At 40.3% G+C, this 23,564-nt stretch overlaps 1 protein-coding gene across 1 annotated transcript; it reads left to right on the top strand.

The window, feature by feature from the left end:
- Positions 1 to 2,078: 2,078 nt before the first annotated feature.
- Positions 2,079 to 22,292, top strand: ampd2b (adenosine monophosphate deaminase 2b). Its single transcript, XM_070839240.1, has 18 exons — positions 2,079 to 2,181; positions 14,271 to 14,395; positions 14,494 to 14,624; positions 14,749 to 14,817; positions 14,920 to 15,022; positions 15,148 to 15,337; positions 17,642 to 17,783; positions 17,878 to 17,967; positions 18,147 to 18,276; positions 18,386 to 18,580; positions 18,691 to 18,822; positions 18,927 to 19,090; positions 19,261 to 19,387; positions 19,483 to 19,646; positions 20,049 to 20,169; positions 20,359 to 20,532; positions 21,316 to 21,426; positions 21,551 to 22,292. The coding sequence occupies exons 1-18, from the start codon at positions 2,079 to 2,081 to the stop codon at positions 21,764 to 21,766; spliced, it is 2,487 nt and encodes an 828-aa protein (XP_070695341.1). The 3' UTR covers positions 21,767 to 22,292.
- The last annotated feature ends 1,272 nt before the right edge of the window (positions 22,293 to 23,564 follow it).

Here is a 23,564-nt window from a genome sequence, read left to right as displayed (position 1 = left end):
GTGGAATAAAGGCTATCCACTATCTGGCCTTTCAAGGTTTCTCATTTTTTTTATTGGGGTTTGTGTGATTGTGCACAGACTACAGTACTGTGTTGTGCTGCAGTCAGTTTCACTACTTCCCCATAAATGCCACAGGAGGGCGCTGCTGCACAGTTCACACGTCTCTGCTGCAGTGCTCTTATTGGATCATTATTCATTTATTCAGCTTCTGATTTTTACAGTTTTAAAATTCAAGAATTGTACATGGTTGTTGTTTTACATATATGTGTGTGGGGTTTTTTTTTTAGCCAGGAGGTGAAACTGAGGTGCATTTTGATGATGTCATGTGGAGTTTCCATCATCCTGCAACAATACTTTTTGTTTTGTCATATAAAACCCATAAATGTTGTGAGGAGGAAGGAGGGATGTTAGACTGATTTCTGTCTGTGCTCTTACTGACGTTAGTAACTCTTGATGATATTTGAGTCCGTTAATTGTGCAGAAAATGATCCTCTCTTTTAACACAAAGGTTTGTTTTGATGTTGTGTTACATCTTCAGTTGTGTTTGGTTCACTGAATGTGTTCTGTGATTTGATGATTTAAAGTCTCTCTCACTCCCTGTAGTCGTCTTTGAGACTTTACAACCCAGTGAGTTGTTTTTCCAAGAATACTTTGCACCTCAGGCTGCTCTGTCACTGCTGTCCTCTCTCATCGCACCGTCCCTCCTCTCACAGGCCTGAGAGAAGTGGAAGTCACAATAATCAAATGATAAAAAATAGATGAGTGTCTGACACAAGAGGCATCATTCAGGGTGAGACCGACAGATGGGGAACAACAACCTAATGTCAGGTGTATTTTTCTGAACCTAAACATTTAAAATGATTCAAGCTGATTAAGCTGATTAGTCGGCGCCACAACTGTTTTAATTATCCTGTAAAGTGATGTTTAAAGCAAAACTACAAATATTCTCTCTTTCCATCTCTCAAATGTGGGGATCTGCTGCTTTTCTTTATCTAATGTGAGAAAAACTGAATGCTTTTTTCATGGTTGGTTCTGGACTGTTGGTTGGACAAAACAAGCAAAAGAGGACATCACATCTTAAGAAATCCATCCAATAGTTCTTGAATTTTGTGTGTTGATGTAATAATGATAATAGTTTACTCCATTTTGAGTCAAAATAGCATTTAAGAAAGAAATGGAGATTAACATGTGATTTTTTTTTAATTTAATTTTAATTTACCATTTTCCCATAACATGATATATAACATTTACAAACTATCCATCAATTTTTATTATTTTATAACCTTAACATTATTCAGATCAGAGCTCTTTGTCATTTTACTATCATCACCTTTCGCTGACGGGTTATTGAATATGGAGGGCCACGCCCCAGGAAGTGATGTCATAGCCACGTAACTTTTTTTTAATCACATATTTACTTGTGATGAGATAAGCATTGATTTTTATCAATTAAAGTATAAAAATGATATAGGTTAACTGTCCCATTTTACAGACATTCACTATATTAATGTTGTTATTTTATTCTATTTTCTCACATAAGTCTATTGCTCTTAAACATTTTGTCACATTTGTCTGTGGCCTTTCAATTTTGCTATGATTACTACAGTAATCACAATTTTTCTCCCCACTGCTTTGCCCCACACGTACATTTGTGGTTGTCATGGCAACAGCAGGAGTGCGCGCTCCTGTGTGTGTTTTGTACTTGTATGCGTGTGCGTGTGCCTTCGTGTCTAGTGCTCTGCAGTTCAGGCACGCGAGCATTTCGGAGGGGGCGGGACCTGTTTCGCTGCAGAGGGATGCTCCGCAGCTCCACGCTGGACCAACCAGTATGGAAATCCCTGCTCATAGGCACGTAACACAAACACACACACACACACACGCTGACTGCAACCACCCCCCTCCTCCCAAGCCCCCAGCATCTGCTCTACATCTCTCCTCCTTTTCCTCCTTCTCCTCCTCCTCCTCCTCCTCTCCTTCCTCTCTCGCTCTGTAGCTCTCCGACGGTGCGTCCTCTGCAGCTCTGACTCACTCGTCTCCTTTTCCCATCCGCGTCAAGCTGAACCGCACAACCCGGGAACATGTCCTCCAACCAGCCCCACGGGGGAACCGCAGCCGGGGCCAAAAACAAGCCCCTGTCCCCGTTCAGGAAGCGGGGCAGCCTGCAGTACACAGCCAGCACAGGTGAGTGGAGGGGGAGCCCGGGGCTGGAGGGGTGAGGATTGGGGGAGGACCACTTTGGAAGTCTGTGCGTTGTTATATGAATTCTGACTTTTTAGATAATTATATGTCGATTTCTGTTCAGTGGCAGAAGGCACTCATGAGAGGAAGACACAAGCTGCAACACTTTTACTTTCTAGTAGTTTGGGGAAAAGTAAACCTGTTGATTAGGAGGATTTCAGTCCTGCAGTTTCATGTCAGCTTTTTCATTTCATTCCTTATTTTCTGCCCTATTTTTGTAAATGGCACAGCATGCATACATGCATTTTCCAGCACGAGCCAGACGCTCAAACTTAATTTGCTGCAGGCTCAGCCAGTTCTGTATGAATTTTCACGTTTTTTTAAAATGTTGCATAACTTGTTGTTGTCAGGTGAAAACAGATATTTCACCAGGCGTCAGGTTTTAACCCACAGAACTGCATGCCCCTTCATGACCCTTTGGCTTGTGACGCCCCTCCCTTCAAAACATGTTGCATAAGGTGAGACAAAAATGCAAGGTTAACCTAAAAATATGACTTTTCCAATTCATGTATACAGGCTTTTCCCTTGAGAGCAGCAATGTGCTGCTCAGTTAAATGTGATGATGGTGTTTTTCATTCAGCCTGATGGCAGTATGTGGCCTGGAGAGAACATGTAGGTTGGTACCTCAGGACCTGATCCCCCTCTGAATGAAAGGATTAGCCTCCACTCTGATGTATGCACACACTGATCAGCCTTTCATCCAAACTACAAAGAGTGTAGAGTGACCATATGACGACACACCGGCCATTTAAATAGCCCTCCCTCCGTTCCTTCAGAGTCAGCCTCAACACATTTTCTCTGAGATGTAAAACACGTCCATTCACTTCATATTAATATCATGCAGATGGTGATATTCTGATTCATGATATCGTGAAGTTTATTTGTATCGGAAACACATGATATAATCACCCCCTATTGTTAGATTGCTTTTTAAAGAAATTACATAATGCATACAAATGGTGCCTTTAAAAATATACTGTATCTTTAAAAATCTCCCACACCCAGGTCATGTTCCCGCTGTGACATGCTGTTACGTTACAATAATTGTTAATGTAGTCGATTTGTGACCCGCATGATAAAAACAACAGCTGAAGGTCTGAGTGATCCCCCCTTCCCTCCGTTTAGGATGGTCTCTGCGATTACCCTCATTTACAGCTCGGAGCTGACAGCGGCTATTACAGAAAAAACACTGGAGTCTCAGACTGGAAGGAGTAAATACTCTCTGGGATTATGAGAGCCAGTCTTTGCTTTTATATTATATTATATTACATTATATCTGTTTAGTTTGTAGCCAGGTACAGTATACATTTGCTTTCTCAGCAAACTAAGGTGATTTAGAGCAAAGAAACAGATGTTTATTGTTTTTCTGGTCTATATTACTGCGTCTTATGGATGTATGGACTCAGTGCATGGTACAATTGTCTCTCTGTTTAGCTTAAAGCTCGACAGGTCAAGTTGTCAAGCCGTGCACACTGAAATAATGTTGTCTCTGGCAGTTGATATTACATTTGATCCCTCTCATTTTTTAATTTGAAGAATATCAGATTTTGTCACACAAAAGATTTAGATTTAGATTAGTTTTGCTCCTCAGTCCGTCAAACTGTTAAATCACACTGGGCTCTAATTAGGTCTCAGTGTTGCTGTGTGGATGAAGCACTGAATGTAAAACCGAGCGGTTAAATTGATTACACGGCATATATGACATCAGACGATATAAAGTCTGATGTCAGATATGTTTGTAATATTTGTTTGTTGTCTGGTTAAATGTTGTGTTTTGTCACTTATTTGAAACAGCAAACGTCTTGGGACGCAAGACTCCATTATCAGAATAATGGAGTGAAATCAAATCAGGCATTTGACGGACATGAGACTGATTTCTGTCTTTTAGATGTAGGGGAGAGCTGGTCTGTGCGCACAGATCTGTTTTGAAGCCTTCAGGGGTTTGATTTAGAAAGTCTCTGCAGAAGCACATTAAGGTAACATTCACATTTTATGTTGTTTAAGCATCCGAGGGAACCATGTGAGTAAGCAAAGATGACATTTAGGTGACTCATCTTCTTTTGTTGTGTGTTTTCAAAAGGCCACTAATCTAGTTTTAGGCAGATTGTACAGTACAGTCTGTGTTAATATGTGGAACCAGGCTGCAGATATATGATCATATTTAGCTGTATTACATAGGCTGTTTGGATAATTACTAGTATTGTGTCTTTAAAAGCTCATTGAATTTTTAATAAAGTGATTGCTATTCTTGAATCTCTCATAATAGGATCATGAATTATGAATTGTCTGACATTTTCATTTCACTAGTTGGCTTAACGATAGTCTAAATTGACACTTAGCTTGCTTGAGGAGCTTTAGCTCATTAGATTATTTTAATAAGAATCCTGAACTTTCAATCCAATCTGTGGAGTCGATGCGGGAGACAGCAGCAGTATCTAATCAGCACAAAATTTGGCTGAATCACTCTCGGCATCTCTGTCTTTATAGGTTACAGACCTATTATACACTAAAGACACTGTTCCATGTGTATCAGACAGCCTTTTGCTCTCTTATGGAGATGGAGTGTGAAGAGCTGAGGCATAGCGTTGTCCATATTTAGCACATTAGTGTGGAGTGAACTCAGCCGAGAACAGCAGTGGGCGAATGGTTGTGAAAAAGGTAGTTTTGAGATTTGGGCGACTCCCACTCACCAGTTAGGCTGCTCTGTGCCTCGTGCTGTTTTAGCAACTATTGAACCATCCGAATCAACACAAATGAGAAACACTTAATGTAGTTGTAGAGGTTTGCCTTCCGATGAAAGCTTTGCACTGTAAATGACATAAACAGCCATTATTGAAGTAGGCAAAAGCAAAAACATGCTCTCTTGGAAAATATAATAATAATTAGAAATTCAATTATACACAGTTTTCAAACATATTTATGAAGGACAGATATAAAAACAGAGACAAAAACAAAGACAGTAAGTAATAATTACTCACAAGAGCATAAAAAACACATGATAAATAATGTAGTTCAGTACAGATAATTAAATATAAATCTTTTGTTTCTTTGATATTTGATAGTGATAAAATAGGGGTCCTCTCACATCCAGGGCAGCAGTGGTAGGATATTCAGATTCTTTACACAAGTAAAAAAATACTCAAGAAATATCAGTATTAAAGGAAAGCATTATATCATCATATGTTGTATTATTAGATTATGGTTATGTTCTGGTGGAGCTAATTTAGATACTGTTTGAAGCTGAACCTACAAATACATCATTTTATATAAAGAGTCGTATTTTGTGTGTTAAATCAGAAGTGTAGAATTACTTTGAGACTACAACAGCATAAAACATGAAATAGCTAAGATTCACTAAAATCAGACCATTATTGAAAATGATCATTCAAACAGCACAGTGGGCTAATGATGGACCTTTGAACACGTTAAACTTCGCCCACATCCTGTTCACACCTCCTTTGGTTGTGTCACACCTTGTCATCGTCACATGCCCACACACGTCGGGGTCTGTGTCATGAAGAAATACTGTAATTACAGGCGAGAGACCCTGCAGGTTAAATGTTAAGCCCTGTCACTCCCCCATAGTATCTGTACAAGTAACAGCTCAGACTGTAATTAATGATTGGCCCTCCCACCCCAACACACCTTTAGCTGATAACCTTCAGCCAGTCGCTCCTCGTATACATCTACACTCTGCACTGTTGTGTAGTTGTCTGTATCGCTGCCACTCATATGAAGCAACATCCGGCCTGTTGGAGGTCTCCTGGACTCGTGCCCTGTGGGTGGGACCCCCCTCTGTGAGCCAGAGTCTGGTTAGAAAGGTACAGTGCATGCTGCTGTAGACATTATCTTAAGTTAAAGCAAATTTCTAGTAGCTGAAACATTCTAGTGTTTTGTTTATTGGGTCATTTTATTCTGTAGTGTAAAACAACTAAGTATATTTTCGTTTTCCATTTCCATACTGCCACATTTAACTCCTGTGCCACTACATGTCAGAGAGAAATATTGTACTTTTCACTGCACTACATTTATCTTACATCTGTAGTTACCAGCTACTTCACAGATAACATTTTTTTAGAGCTTTAACAATTACTTTAGTTTATAATCAATTATTTGATCATCATTAAATTAATCAGAAAACAATTTTAATGACTGACAAACTTTTTCAGACATTTTTCAAGCAAAAATGCCAAATGGATTAGCAGATTCCAGCTTTTTAAATGTGAGGATTTGCTGTTTCTTTTTCTTTCTTTTGGACAGAATAATCAAGCAAACTGAAGCAGACATCACCGAAATTAAGAATATCACAAAGCGATAAATGAAATAATTGTAATAATGAAAATAATCGGATGCAGCCCTTAAAAATGTCACACAAAACATTAAAATCAGGTTTATTCACATTACAAGGAATTTGCCATGGTATACTGGTGCATGATGTTAAACACAGAGAAGATTAAAGTACTGCAAGTTAAAAATCATAAATAAGCTGTCTACAATACAGAATGAGAAACATATAATAACCTGTTACCATATTATAAAATATGATATATTATAGATGAAAATGCCCGGTATCATTTAGAGTAGCTCCATCTCGACCAGCTGCAAGATCAAAACTATTTACATGTTAATTGATTAATGATAATAATCCAATAATGTAATATATTGTATAGAATAGCATATAATCTGAAAGGGACCAGACTGCATAGTGAGTATTTTCACTCTTGATACTTCAGTAAAGGGTCTGTGTACTTTTTCTGTGTCAGGTAGGTTAATGCTTTGTCAGCCTGTGTAGTTTAATTTGTTGTTTACACCATAATAATGTCACGCTGATGTGTGTGTTAAGCATAATTTGACCATCAGAGGGAGCAGTCTGAATAAATGCAGCTACACTGATGAGTCAACGAATCAGGGATCTTGTTAGTTGTGCCACAGCAGTTTGATTAGACCTCTTGACAGCACTTTTGGCTTTGAGTGCCTTAGAAAAAAAAACACAATAATTTAGCCTTGAAAGGCTGAGTGGTAATTTGCTTGTTGTTGGACTGTATTTGACTCCCTGCGGTGCTCAGGGCTTTTCTGTCTGGTTTGTTCAGCAGTGCTTTTCAAACCGGATTTCACCAGTTTAAGAGCAGCTCTCTCCATGAGCTTGAAGAGGGAAAATGTGACAGAAAACGTGTTTTACTTGTAGTATCTGATGATCTGACAGTCATGATGTTTTTAGCTATTGGTTCATGTTTCCATTGTGTTTCCATGCAGGTCTGTAGATATAAAGTTGTGCCTGAATGCATATTGTTTGGAGTGGCATTCAGACAACATTCAGATTAGATGCTCAGGCTCATAGATTAGATGCTTGGGGGCTATTTGGGGTTATGCTGATGATAGCAGTTGATGAAATTATTGTTTAAAGGATAAAAGCTGGCAGTTTTCTTTATTGTACTGTGTCGCCTCACACTGATAGAGATATTCCCTCTGTCCCATAGACCTCCATTGTCTTTATTAAACCTACATCAGTTGGGTGAAATGCTCCTTCAGTACGATAAACTGTCGTTTATTTTGACTCAATCACGCATGCATCATCCTGCTGCTGTAAATACTCCTTAGTGCACCAGATCCACAGCTGAAAAGAGTCCCCAACGAATGAACTATTTAATCCTGTTTGAGTCACATTTCATTGGGACTACAGTGTCCACTTCGCCCACTACTGTTTAACGTAATTATTTAGCGTAATTATTATGAACTAATGGGCTGAGTGCCTCTGACAGGGCAGACACACGTTGTCGGGTTTTTTCACTAAAGGGTAAGAAACCGCACAAATGTGTAAGTAAGTTTCTGTCTTAGGGTTTGAAAAGGTAAAGATTTCTTATTGAACTGTGTGTTCCAGTTCCTCAGCTGAACTTCTGGCAGTGTTAAGCAAGAGAAGATAAGATATGCAGGGCAAACACCAGATACAAAGTGATATAAAATCGTCTTTTACGCCTTGGTTGCAAATTAATGGAATTCAGTCTTAGCTAACACAATCAATATAGTTTTATCTAAGAGGCTTGAAAAAGTTTTTCCCCAGATCTTAATAAAAAATTACATTTATAGAAAGTATTCTGAGCAGTGCAGTCCAGTACAAACATTCACACACATATTTTTCATTGTTCCATCAACATTGTTTTGCATTTCAAGCATGCAGCTGTAGCTGAGAGCAAATTTACATCCAGCGCAAAGATAAAATAAGAAGAGAGATATGACTGCAGAGAAACTTGCACACTGCAGACACAATGAAGGATTTCACAAATATGTATGAAGTGAAATTGCATCAGTTCACTGAATGATTGTCTCATTTCCTCATTTGTAGCACACACACAGTTCTGTGTTTATAGCATGGGAAAGCATGTTCCAGAAATGACTGCTGCAGCCGTAATGGGGACAACATGCTGGCCCTTTAATTTCATTCATGTGAGAGGATATGGAGGCAAGGTCTCATCTATTAAACAGTCATCTCGCTCAGACTGCTGCTATTCAGCTGGCCAAAAAAAGGACCATGGCATCTCAAACCTTACAGCTGAGACAGCACCATTTCATCCTCACGCATACACACAGAGGACACAAACATCCCGAACACATGGTCTACCCAGGAAAACAAAGTAGACGAGAGGGGGGTGCCGTTAGAGAAACTCACAGCAGGAGAGTCCACATCCAACGGTGATGTATGTCGTCTTCCCCCGCCTCCTCTCCCTCCTGTGGTACGTCCCAGATAGATGTCAGAGGCATTTAAATGAGGAGGATCAGCTCCAGAGGCAGCTAGTGCAGCGACAGCTGGCCTGAACCAGGAGGCACACAGAGCAGAGGGGGGTCACATACTGGGATGTGAGGGGGAGTTCATGGATCTGCTGGACCAGCTCTTTGTATGTATGACAGGGACAGATTAAGGGAATAGAGGAGATGATTCTTTGACTCTGAGTGTGAGAGAACATGCGTGTGTGGTTGTTTTTGCCAGTTTTGTCATCAGACTGAGTGTTTGAAGTGTTTCTTTTCTTGTTCTTGTTCCCAACATCCTTCGCTCCCATTATGTTTAACCCATCTTGAGAGGACAGCAGACGCCATCCTGGGCTGTTTGCTGTTTGGCATGCTCCATTTTCCTGCCAGGACAGCCTCTCTCTCCTTCTCCCTGTCTCTCTCTCCTCTCTCTGCCCTGCTAGCTGCTGGTTAACGCAGGCTCTGTGGAGACAGGTACGCTCCACTACCCTCATCTTGAGCAAAAGCACAAATAACGCTCTCCTCTCTTCCCCTCTAACCCTCCCCCCTTTTCTGCTTCCCTCTTTCACACTCACTGCCACTCTCCTCTGCCTGTCCCTTGATGGCTTTGTGTAATAGCCCTGAGCAGTGCCTGTCTTTAATGTGCTGAGGAGAATGTGTGTCGGTTGATTGTCCCACAAACTAGCTTTTTTCATGTCTTTTGGAGATGGTGTAGAGGTGCAACTGTGCACCAAGAAGCAGAGCAGATCGATACACTGTGCTGACTACACCTGCAACTGTGGGATTGATTGAAAGGGTTGTTGTCAAGGCTAACGGGCATCCCACCTTTATATTTTTAGCATTTCTTTTCTTTATAGGTCAAGTGAGAAGGCTGACAGCAGTAAGGAAAACAGTTTTGTACAAGAATACCAACCCTGGCCTGCAGACAAGTAGTTCATGCAGCTGCAGAGACTAAACCATCTCTGGCCATAGAAAGATTCTGATTACACATTTTGAGAGGCATCAGCTGTTTGATGCAGAGCCAGTGAGAGATGCTGGGGGAGTAAGCATCCTTTAACGGAGCAGAGGAGTCGTTAAATCCTGCTGCATTCTCCCAGCCATGCATGCGTATTTGTACTTTGGATATGAGATTTCTACTTGATAGTGAGCAGCCAGATTTAACTGTTGATATGCTGAACATGTGTCTGCCATATTGTCTTGTGAAACTGGTAACTTGAATTTTCAGTCTGTTCACATTTGTTGATTTTTTTCCCCCTGATTTTCAGGCTGTATAGATGTGTTAGCTGTAGAAGCCAAATTAAGAAAGTTGGCCTTGACTATCTGGTAAGATTTATAATATTGAATCTGTATAGTTCCAAAATGTGCTCAATTTAAGACTTTAAATTTAGGAGTATTATTTGTATGGCTGCTTGTGTTTAGACAACATGCAAAATTTTTTTGCCTTGTTTTGTCAAATTAAAAGTAAGATTGTGACTGAAACTGAGGTTGTGTATCAGCGCTAGTATTGAAAAAATTCAACGGATACCCAATCTTACTGAAAGCTCCAGCGCTGCATTGTTTATATTAGTCGTTCCTGCTTTCTCAGCAGCACTGACACATGTGAGCTGTGAGTAAATATGGCTTTTCACTGTGAGACATTTGCCACAGAGGCTGTGAGTCACTGGCATTTCTTGTGGGCTGAATAATCTGCATAGTCAGTGAAAGCAGGTAGACAGTGGTTGATGATGCATGGTCTGCCTGATGGTAGAAAACAGAGAGGGGGGAGAGGAGGGAGAAAAGAGAGAGAATCTCTTGATAATTGATATAATCATCCAGAAATGCGTGTATTTATACTGAACTTTTTCTGCGTTTTTGGTTGTCTTGCAGAAGCTATGACAAGTTTTCTTACAAAGGCAAGAAAGCGAGTAAGCAGTAACTTCCACAGGATATGTCTTGACCTCTGACCTCTTGCTCCTCTCTGGCCTGTAGGCTTCGTATGACTTTCCACTGATGATCTCATCCCCGAGGACCTTTTTTACCGCACCATCCGGTTTGATTCAGACTGGAGTTGGGACTCTCCATACTCTGTATTGCTGCTGAAATATGCATGCACTGGAAGTCCCTCAGCAAGATGATACTATTTGACCTCATTTTGAGGCTCAGTGGAACAATAAGCTGTGGAGGATGGTGGGATGCATTTGTCTTTGATTCAACATGTTGTATTAAGCCCTCATATTGCTTTCCTGCTCCTCCTACTAGATCAATAAAAGCTTCAGCCTGCTAGATTATCCAGTATATGTTCAAGTGAAACATGGCTGACTTTAATTTCTGAGTGGTTTGCTCTCCAACTGTGGGGAGGATGAGTTGTTATGTAACCATAGATGCTACTGATCCAAATATAGCAGCCATTAGAGGATTAGCTCCAGGCCCGGCAGGCTTGGTTAGGCTCGGCTTTACTGTGGCCCAGCATGGATGTCTTTGCCGCTGGTCGCCTCCTGCCCTCCACACCAGTGTCCATTGTGATCGCGACACATTGGTCTGCTCCAGACCGACAGCAGAGATAAGATCTTAGCCGATCTTGACGTTGCAGAGACGTGCTCCTTCCTACCACCAGAGGAGCTTCTGTCTGCTGCTTGACTTTGGGGACTTTATGGCTGAGACTAGAGGGGAGTTTGTGTTCTAATTTTTACTGAGCCTGCGTCGGATAGAGGGAGGTTACTTACCATGGTGTTATTTTAACGATATTGTTTCTTGTTTATGTAAATAATGAAATACCACATACCGAATGTGTCCAGTACATTCCATAATGTTTGGAGATGACATTAGAGATGATTAGTTAATTAGCAGTTAATTGTTTCAGTATTAAACTGGACTCGTAAATGTGCACATTTACTGAATAACTACATGCCTCTGCTACTACATTCCTTGTGATCTAAGCTAAGTTGTCCTATAAACTATGATGATACTTACTGGAAGTTGGACAGAACACATTGATCATCGACCTTAATCTATATTTACTTTTCATACTGTAAGATAGTGTAGACAAGTACTTTTTCTGCAACCCTTCATTAAGTTTTTCCTCCCAAAAAGAGTTTTGTTATAATTACATCTATTCAAATTCTTGTGCCACACTAGCTTCTTTTATTTCAGAAGCATTTGATTGCTATCTATAGGAAAGTATTCCAAATATTTCTTTTTATATACCATATACAGTTCAGAGAGGGAAATGGTCTTATTTTCAGTTTCAGTTTAGTTTATTTGAAAGGGGACAATACAATTTCATAAAACACATGATTACACATGGTTAAAAAAGCCAGAATTAGCCAGAAGGCTAGTTTTCATCTGTAGTCCCCTGGCCATGTTGTAAAAAAGCAGTAAAGTACATCTACAAGAGAAAAACATGGTTAGACATTTGATAGGGCACTAATGTAACAAATAACATATACATAACAAACTGTTAAGAAAGCACAGAGCACGCAATACCTATGCAATATAATACAAGATACATATTCAAACACTTACTATACAATTAAGAGAGAATAAAACATCACAACATAACATTTGATCACAACATCAAAACATCACAACAGGCTTTCAAACTGATTCCCAGATTTTAATCTTCTTTATCCCGAACATCTCACAGTTTTCCATAAAATTCTGTGTTCTCTTTGGTTAAATTACATTTTCCTTAAAGTCCTCCTTTACATCGTTATTCAAATTTCATTTCTACTTGTATGTCATTTGTTTGATTTTCACTTACATGGACTCAAAGCCAGACTATTCAGCCCGACTATTTACAAGGTCAAAGCGGGAGCACACTTGATTATTTATACACTGAAGAAGTTTGTGTTACCGTCAGTGTTCACTCAAGTGTTTTAGTCTGAGATACTTGGGTCTGTTTTGACGTTGCTTCCTTGTGGTGCAGGCAAACTTGTTCAGCGCGTTGAGTGGGATGTGTTGATTGGACAGTGTTAAGCAGAAGGTGATAAACACGTGGTGAGTTGTGGTGTGGCCAAGGATTACACCACTACCTCTTTTCACATGTTTTTTTTTTTTACCTTTAAGGAAGCTTTTTGTCAAGTCCTGATTGGCCCAGTTAATTGGCCGCTCTGGTCTCCTTCACTGTCCCCATGCAGCATACAGACTCAGACACGCTGTGTTAAATAAATCAGACTCATTTTAGATTTGGCACAATAGCACAAAAACATCACAGACTACAGGCATCATACAGTATAACCTCTTTGACCTTCTCATGTGTATGGTCTATAAATACTGACAGGCAACAGGCCCACTGACACTCTAGCACACACAGGATGAAATATTTAGCAGGATGATGAATATTTCAGTGGCAGGTGCGTAGTTTCAAGGCAAAGATTAATATCATTGCAGGCAGACTTGCTAAATATACACCCAGGGGGAAACACAGCAGTGAGGGCATCGTCTCCTCTGTGTTTCTGTTCCTCACAGACCAATGCCTAACCTCTCTTTTTCCTCTTCACTGTTAACAACCTTTGCGCCGAGCATCCACTCACAAACGTCCTTGTCCCGAGTCCTTTTTCCAGTGACCATCCCCCTTCGTTTTCCCTTCTCTCCTTTCCATGACAACTGGGTTTGTATTAAACTTGAGTCTTGCTGTGGCAACAATGGAGGGTATTAGCCGGTGTATGTGCTGATGGGCTCTGCACCTGAATGGTCCATTGTGTCTTGAGGCACAAACAGCGGCTGAGCTCAGACCTCCACTGTTGTGTAAAGGCCCACAGACAGAGAAACAACAAGCTTCTGCAGACTGTTTTGGTCACTGTATGTTCAGGGAATGAGGAATCATAAAGACACAGTTCCTTCATCACAAGCTGGTTTAGCTGATTCATATTTACATCCAGCCCACTTTTTCCATGGATAAAATTAGGGGGCATTTCCTGCTTTTATACAACAACAACAATAATAATAATTTATATGCCACTTTTTGATAACAAAGTTACAAAGTGCTTTACACGATTAAAGCAGTTTCGGACATGAGAAGAATCAACTCAGAATGACATATGCAATGATAGAGATAAGAATAGTTACAGTAATAATAAAACCAATAAGACACACTGGAAACAAACATATAGGCTGGTAAACTCATTGACAGTTAATAAGTTACAGCTGTTGCAAGAAAATCTGATATATCATCTTTCCAAAATGAAATTAGCCTCAGAATAAGGCCAGATAATTATAGGAGACATTGCTCTGTACGTCCAAAGATGCATAGTTTTCTCCCTCGTTTTATGACTATGATTTCTTTCCCTCTTTCTCTCCCTGTTTATCTCCAGTTGATCTCCGTGGTGGCCGCCACCTCCTCACTTCCCAGCATTCCTTGCCTGGGATCCCTGTGGCCTTGAAACAATCCATTGACCTGCGTACATCCATGGACGGGAAGTACAAGGAGATTGCTGAGGTTGTTAACTTAATAATGCCAGATTTATTTTAAACCAGTTTGTGGCTACATGTGTAGACTTAAATAATGCCGTTTACTATATGTGTGTCTGCGTGAAGGAGCTGTTCTCCCGCACCCTGGCAGAGAGTGAGATGCGGAGCGCTCCCTATGAATTTCCCGAGGACAGCCCCATCGAAAAGCTGGAGGAGAGACGTCAACGCCTTGAGCGTCAGATCAGCCAGGATGTCAAGTAAGTGCAGAGAAAGGAAGTACAGTGAAATTAATTAATATACAAACACACGTGTCGGAACGCTCTGATCATCCTAAAGCTAACAATGCTGATACCAAAGTGAGCTCAGTCTCTCTGTGCTCAGGTTTGAACCAGACATCCTCCTGCGAGCCAAACAGGAGTTCATGAAGACTGACAGTGCCACAGATCTCGAGTGAGTGTTTCCCCTTTATATAGTCAGCAGCCGTACAATCATCCAATGAGTGCATATCGAGAATAGTACGAGAATAGAAAATGATTTTTGATCTGTCATTAGATACATGAAGGAGCAGAGCCACGCTCCTGACCTGCAGGAAAGAGAACTGGTTCCAGAGAGAGAGTACCAGAGAGTCACTATCTCTGGAGAGGAGAAATGTGGGGTGAGTCAGTGTCACAAGGAGAATTAGAAAAGAAAGTAAAAGTACTTTGCACATAATTTATTGCTCTTTCTTCTTTCCTTTGCTTCTCTGTCTGTTACTTTTCATTCTATTGTTTTTCCATCCAGGTCCCCTTCACAGATCTGTTGGATGCCGCCAAGTGTGTGGTGAAGGCTCTGTTCATTAGGCAGAAGTATATGGGTCTGTCACTGCAGAGTTTCTGCAGGACCACCGCTCGTTACCTGCAGGAGCTGAGTGAGAGACCTCTGGACTTAGATATCTATGAGGAGGAGATCCCAGAGACCACAGTCAATGCAGGTATGTGTGCACCTGTGCCACTACGCTAACACTGTCACATACTTCACACTTAAAAACATTCATGCATAACCGACAAACAGGAGGTCCTGATTTGTGCCAAAATGATTAGTCAATAGAAAATTTCCCTCCATAAGTTATTATACTGGATTTATCATTAAATATTGAAATAATGTTTTGAAAATTCAAGGATTTTATGCTTTTCTTTCATTTCTATCATTGTAAATTAAATAACTTTGAGCTTCTCAGTGTTTGTCAAACAAAACACACAATCTGAAGACATCACAATGGGCCCTGGAGCCCTGGAGCCCTGTGATGGGTCCAATGGATCCGTCTCTCCATATGTCTATCTGTACGTCCCGTTCTCGTGAACTTGATATCTCAGGATATATTTTAGGAAATTTCTTAAAATATGGCACAAATGTCCACTTAAACTGCAGGATGAACTGATTACATGTTGGTGGTCAGAGGTCAAGGGTCAAGTTCTCAGAGACTTCACAAAACCCATTTTTGACCATAAGTCGAGAATCCATGTGCTAACTATGACAACATTTCAAACAAATGGCCAGTAGGATAAAATGGTGAAGTGATGACATTCCATATTCAAGAGGTCGACTTCACTGTGATGTCATGACGTTTTGCAAAAACATTTTTCTGGTCATTATTCAACATCATGAGCAACATCAGCAACAGAAGGAAGGATTGTGACCATATTTCACATTCGGTTGGATACTGAATTGGTGAAACTAACCTTGGGTCTGGACATGGATGTAAACGGCAACTCGACTAAAAATAATAACTGAGTCAATTAATTTGTGTAGCCAAAAATCGCAAATTTGTTTCAAAGAGTTTTGCAATTTGTACAGCACACAACACTCTCTGTCCTTCAACCCTCATTTCAGACCGCGCTGACCGAGCAGTGTCTTCTTCCTCCGAAACAGTGTTTTTTCAATACTCTCATTCTGACTTGACAATATTAGTGAAAAATATGATTAAAGGATTCCACTGAATTCACTTCATATAGCTTACTTACGTTAATTACTAACATAATTTCATACTTTCATGTAAGGTGATACAGTGGCTCCAAATCATTACCAGAAATTATTACTAGACTGGACAAATAGGACAAACCTCCACCTAAAAAACCTCCTTAGATGATTCTGGCTGATTGAAATCCTGAGGAGTAGTGGTGGCGATAATATATCTGAGGCTTAAAGAAGAAGAGGGAGGTTGAAGACATTTTAGAAAAACAGCACATGGAAAAATTATTTAATCTCAAAAGGGGAAGCTTCAAGGCCAGAGTTAAAGAAACTCGGGCAAAGAGCTGAAGGTAGAGATTTTATCATCAGGTCTTTAATTTTTCATATTTTTTAGTTAGGCAAATGTTACACATCAAAGTGTCGCAATTTGAATGCAATTAATGGCTTGCTGGCCCTCTGTAAGGGATTTCCTGATCAGGTTAACCAGTCTTTATCATTTTGGCATTGATTTAGAGTCACCGTGTCACATTACATGGAGGCAGTTGAAAAAAAAAGAAATCATGAATTTTTAATAAAAAACTAGAAGAAGCACTGAAGTCCAAATGTCCAATGTGACCTGTGTAATTTATGGTATTTATTTGAAGTCACTGCGTCACATTACATGGAAGCTACAGAGAAAATGCCATCATTTCTTATCAAAATATTCATGTAAAATGAAAAAGCTACACACCAGCAATCAAAATAAGTGTCCTACATGAAATCAGTCATATCAAGTCACCATCAAGGTATTGAAAAAACATTATTTTGTGTCAATTAAACCGTAATTTACTGACAGTTGCTAGGTCAGCCTCCAGCAGTTCAGTGGAAGGTTCCTGGAGGGAAGGTAATCATCCTCCTGCTGCCGGCACTGGGAAAAACTGAAAGAGGAGACGCTGCTGAGTCCACAGTGACTATCTGTCAAATATCCAGTTTAAACCTACATCACAGTGATTCAATTCAGATGAGAAAAAATTTGTAGAAAAAGTGAGTAGAGACACAACAACAATAGAGACAAAAAACTTTGCGGCTGACTTCCTGATTGTATTCCAGGTCATTTTTCTCAAAAGGACCACGTAATGTTGTGTTAATATGGGAATATACAGTAAGTCATGTTCATGTGTGGTACTCTCACATTTAGACATAACCGGGCACACCCACAGCTTTCACAATCCATCTGCCACACACCCCTGAACAGGCTGTCACAACGTGCATGCTGTCCAAAGCAGACCATAGTTGCATGTGCATTCCCACCTCGTTCAAAGCCGTGACACAGTCTGTCTCCTCTCAGATGCCACAGTGCACCCAGCTGTTTCTGCAACGCACCCCTATGAGAACCTGGACCCTGCAAGCATGCCCCCTGACATGGGTTACGGCTGCAAGATGGTGGACGGTGTCATGCATGTGTACACAACAAGGAACATTATGGAAAAGTGAGATATTTATGATGAATTCCTTGGAGCACGCATGCTTTATCTTTGTAGTCTTCAATGTGGTGGGCTGCTTATATTTTGATGTTGCTTACAGGAGCACAGAGCTGGATCTGCCGTATCCAGACCTGCAGGAGTACATCGCTGATATGAACGTCATGATGGCCCTCATTATCAACGGGCCAGTGTAAGTTTTCCTTCTGTCTGAATGAACGATGTGTATGTCATGCATTTTGGATTTCACTTTAAATTATGATTACTGTTTAAATAGTTTACCGATAGACTTTCTTGTTTCCTCCCTCTTTGAACCACCTAGAAAACACAAAAAACACAAAATCATCAAGTTTTGTTTCCCCTTTGCCACAGAAAGTCCTTCTGCTACCGTCGCCTGCAGTATCTTAGCTCAAAGTTCCAGATGCACATCCTGCTGAATGAGATGAAAGAGCTGGCAGCACAGAAGAAAGTCCCACATCGAGACTTCTACAATATCCGTAAGGTGAACTTGAGAGCTATTTCTTCTGAGCCTAATCACAATTATTTGTTGGAAGCCAAAACCAGACTCTAATTTGTCATTTCTTGTCTTGGTTGTCCGTATTGTTTTGCAGGTCGACACACACATTCACGCTTCGTCCTGCATGAACCAGAAGCATCTTCTGCGTTTTATCAAAAGGGCCATGAAGAAGTACCCCAAGGAGATTGTGCATGTGGAAAGAGGCAAGGGTCAGACGCTCATGGAGGTGTTTGAGACCATGAATCTGACAGCTTTTGACCTGAGCGTGGACACCCTGGACATGCACGCAGTAAGTTTGGATGATTGATTGAACGCAAATCAGTGATATCGACTCAACCAGACGAAAGAGTCATTCAATGAAAGATTGTTTGAATCACAGTGTTTGAACTCCTTTTGCAGGACCGCAACACTTTTCATCGCTTTGACAAGTTCAACGCCAAATACAATCCCATTGGAGAGTCCATCCTGAGAGAGATCTTCATCAAAACAGACAACTACATTGAGGGGAAATACTTTGGTCACATTATTAAGGTGCTCGCATGCACCTTCAACAATGCCATATCCACCGATACATGTAGAATGACTGTATGAGGCACTGGCGCCCTCTGCTGACTATTTGTGTCACTGCTTCTCAGGAGGTGATGGCTGACCTGGAGGAGAGCAAGTACCAGAATGTGGAGCTCAGGCTGTCGATCTACGGACGCTCCAGAGATGAATGGGACAAACTGGCCAAGTGGGCTGTCAAACATCGGGTCTACTCCAATAATGTGCGCTGGCTTGTGCAAGTGCCTCGACTCTTGTGAGTGAGGTGATGTATGATACCGTATGATGCATTCACTTATGAATTGTACTTAAATGCAATATTAAGGCATTTTGGTGTTTCAACTAATGAGGACTAGAAAGGCAACATTTCTTCAGTACAATCATAATCCCACAACTGACTTCTTGATTTGCGTTCTTCTCTCAAAGTGACGTCTACCACACGAAAAAACAGCTGCACAACTTCCAAGAGATGCTGGAGAACGTCTTCATGCCGCTGTTTGAGGTTACAGTCAACCCCGGCAGCCACCCAGAGCTGCACCTCTTCCTTCAGCACGTACGCATGAGTCTTTGCTGTGAAAACATGAATTTATATTATTCAAATGTAGACTTCAGAGGGTTTCACGGATCTCTTGTTGGTCCCTCACACAGGTTGTGGGCTTTGACAGTGTGGATGATGAGTCAAAACCAGAGCAACATATCTTCAACCTGGACAGTCCGCTACCAGTCAACTGGACAGAGGAGGACAACCCTCCCTACTCCTACTACCTCTACTATATGTATGCAAACATGACTGTGCTGAATCACCTGCGCAGGTATGTGACTACACCTCAGTCTTAGTAGCTGCCACAACTTGAATGTGAAAATATATGGCATGTAAATAGTTTGAAAAGAGACAGATTGAATAACCGTATTACATTAACGGGAAATTAAACTACTCAAACTTTTTTCAAAAGGTTTACATTTGGAACGCTGCCTGAACTGATTTGATACAAAACTCCACCTCATTAAAGTCAAAATACAAAATCCTTCACATCAGAGTCATATTACTATAGTACAAAGGGTAATAAATCAGAAAATATGCCCTTATCCTTAGGGATTTATCCTTTGCCCTTTACCTGTCATGTTTTATGCCCCAAACAAAGCTGAAACTGAGTGTTACCTCTGAGTGTTACTTCTGTTGGAGTCACTTTCTTTGTTTTCCTTTTTTATTCCAGGCAGCGGGGGTTTCACACACTTGTCCTACGTCCTCATTGTGGGGAGGCGGGGCCGATTCATCACCTGGTGTCTGGTTTCATGCTATCAGAGAACATCTCCCACGGGCTGCTGCTCAGGAAGGTGCGACCTCAATATCACAACAGCTTTTACAGACGCAAGAGATGATGAATTTAATAAAAAAAAATTGTGCCAGGCCTCAGCTCATCTAAATCATCTAGACTTATGTTTGTTCAGCAGAGTCATACTTCAATATAATGTTGTATTAACTGTTTATTACAACACGCAGCATTATGCCTCATGTTCCTCCAGGCGCCTGTGCTGCAGTATCTGTACTACTTGGCCCAGATAGGTATCGCCATGTCCCCTCTCAGCAATAACAGCCTGTTCCTCAGCTACCATCGTAACCCTCTGCCGGAGTACCTGTCCAGAGGGCTCATGGTCTCTCTGTCCACAGACGACCCTCTGCAGTTTCACTTCACCAAGGTCAGTGCGCACAGCCAGTCAAACTACGTTTTAGAGTTTTAGAGTTTTAGATTTTCTGTTTGAAGTTTGCTGTTAATCTTCTAAAATTTGAAGATAAGGAAGGTAGTATAAGCAAAATACTACTATAATTGTACTAAATGTATTGAATTGCTGCTCTACATTGCAGCTTTCTTATACCTGGCAGATTCTGCTTTTGTTGGATTGAAATAGTTTCCACACACACAAATTCACAGAATACACAGAAGTGTGTATGTAGTGGACAAAAGCTGGTGAACGCACAAATTGCATATTGTGTAAGACGACATTTCATAATAGGTTCAGCATTATCAGCTCTGATGACTCTGTTGATTGTCTCCTTGATAATACAATGTGAGGCGATGGATCCCTGCAGCTCATAGTTTGTTTTTTGGTTCACAATAAAGACATACAAGTTCGACTTCTGTTTCCTTAAGAGTAACCACTCAAGGGGTGTTTGCTGCCACAGTACACATCTTACTCAGGGATCACTAAAATGCACTGGCTCTTACCACCAGTGTCTAAAGGTGTTACTTCAAACTCAAAAAACAGTTTGGCAGAGCTAAAGTAGTACATGTAGACTGTTCAGTTAAAAATAAAATGTTGGCTGCTGCAAAACTGCACATTCCTGTTTACTAATTTTAGGTTGTTGATGGTGAATTCACAACTTATCCGCTTGAGATTTAACAAAAAAAATGCCACAGTGTACTAAAACCTGAAACAATCTGTGTGTGTTTACCTGTGATATTGGTTTTGTGCTGTGTGTAGGAGCCTTTGATGGAAGAGTACAGCATCGCTGCTCAGGTATGGAAGCTGAGCTCCTGCGACATGTGCGAGCTGGCCAGAAACAGTGTGCTGATGAGCGGATTCTCTCATAAGGTATCAATTATCTTTACAGCACATTACACATTATCCAGTTTTACTGTCTACAGCTATACCACTCCCTCCTCAGTCTATTGCTCTTCAAACAGTTTGATATGACTCCTGTTCTCTACTGGATCAGGTGAAGAGCTCCTGGCTTGGTCCGAACTATATCAAGGAGGGGCAGGACAGTACTGACATCAGACGCACCAACGTTCCTGACATTCGAGTGGCATATCGATATGAGACCATGTGTGAGGAGTTGAATTTAATCACGCAGGCCATCCGTACAGATGAGCTGGAGACGATCGAGGAGGAGGGGAGTCTGTGTATGGGAGCTGTGCAAGGAGAGAAGTGAACATACAGCTCAACAAAAACAAAATTCTCACTACATTCCCTGTTTTCACATCAGGACTTTGTACAGATTTGCATATCAACATATCACACCTGTGAAAAGAAGAATCTTTGTTACAAGATTATAAGAGTTGCTAGTGTGGCAGAATGAGAGAGAGGACCTTCTATCTGTGTACCCAGTGTGTTTACTTACTTTAGTTTGAGTCATTCTTTGTTAAATTTGTCATGGTGATTTCATGATGTCTCTCGATATATATTTATTTTAAGATTATTATATTTCCAATGTTTGTGACTGCATTTTGTCAGAGTTTCTGTACAAAGTCTGTGTAAGTCTGTACCAATATTGACGTTAAAAATTCAGCCCATTAATAAAAAACGTACCAATTAAAGTAAGAAGACAATCTGGAACAATTTTAAAAGTAAAAAGCCTCTAAATACACACAGGGCTGAAGCTAGCATTGAGAGCTCTGAGGTCATGCTCTTGGTATCTTTTCTGGAAATTTGTTTTGGTTTTAGGGAGTTTATATTTTACAATTGAACACACACACACACACACACACACACACACACACGATGGGTATTTCCTTTGGCTAATTTCAGTATTTACCATAAATCCCATATATTTAAGCAATAAAATGAACAAATGTGCAGCCTGGAGAAGGTTTTGAAACCTTTTAGGAGCTAAAACACTAACACAATGTTGTAGGTCTGTAATTTCCTAACAAGAACTAAACTGGTAGGCTACTAATTTTAGGAAAAATAAAGACTGTTTGTAGCTGTGACTAAATGGAGATACATATCACTACTATAAAACAGGTTAGTTTTAACATGGAGATTAGTTGTTATTGAATATTCACAGACTTTCGGGTCTAACTGCTAGCTAGCTAACTGAACTAGCTAACTTGCAAAGATAGCATTAGCTTAACGCTGGCTAGTCAGATATTTTAATCAGATATATCACATATTTTCCATTAATTAAAATCTACCAGAATATACACACATTTCTTCATATACTCTCCATATATTTGTAAATAAATAAAGCGAAGTCATAACTGCACAACAATGGCTGACGGTTGGACCTCATTAAACTGTTTCCCCAGCAACTGGTTACACATTACTAAAGTCTTACCTAGTTAGCGTAATTGTTAATTTAATAATTTAGTTTACTGTAAATAAATAAAACTGCTAAATAAAGTATGAACACTACAAATAATTTACTTATTTTGGTGTCAAGGGTCATGGTGGGTGAGTTGGACGATAACTTGTGACCTCAGTAGATCTAAAATCCTGGCTACAGCCCAGACTACTTATCAAATTATAAACTTTTCCAGCCAAATTAGTTTTACATGTGACACAAAAATAGTTTTAAAGAATACTCATAGTCAAATTAGAAACACTAAATGAATTTTGGCTTGTTTGATTGACATTTTCTACTGCACCTACCCACAGGACAATACCTCATGCTGTATAACCGGCAGAAAAATATCCATCTTCAGTATTCTTGCTACTGGTTAACATATTCCCCACAGCTTTTCAGTGTCATATTGTGTTTCAGTAGAGTTGCATGAAGGCACGTCAATATGTGTATCTAGTGTGCAGTAATGCTACTCAGTTGTAGCATTTTATAATACTAACTCTTATTTTGTGACAGAACTGTATCTCCAATCTGATACCATCTGTCTTTTACACACAGATATTTGAAATACACCCATTTTTGAGTCATAGTACTACTGTAAATGATGCATGATCTATTCCTTCAGTTTTCACTCGTTACACAAGCTCAACCAGTGCCAAATTCCTGT

Source organism: Pempheris klunzingeri, chromosome 11, assembly GCF_042242105.1.
Source record: "Pempheris klunzingeri isolate RE-2024b chromosome 11, fPemKlu1.hap1, whole genome shotgun sequence".
Taxonomy (NCBI): Eukaryota; Metazoa; Chordata; class Actinopteri; order Acropomatiformes; family Pempheridae; genus Pempheris; species Pempheris klunzingeri.
Note: the sequence above shows the minus strand (reverse complement) of the source record. Positions and strands in the feature narration are given on the sequence as shown.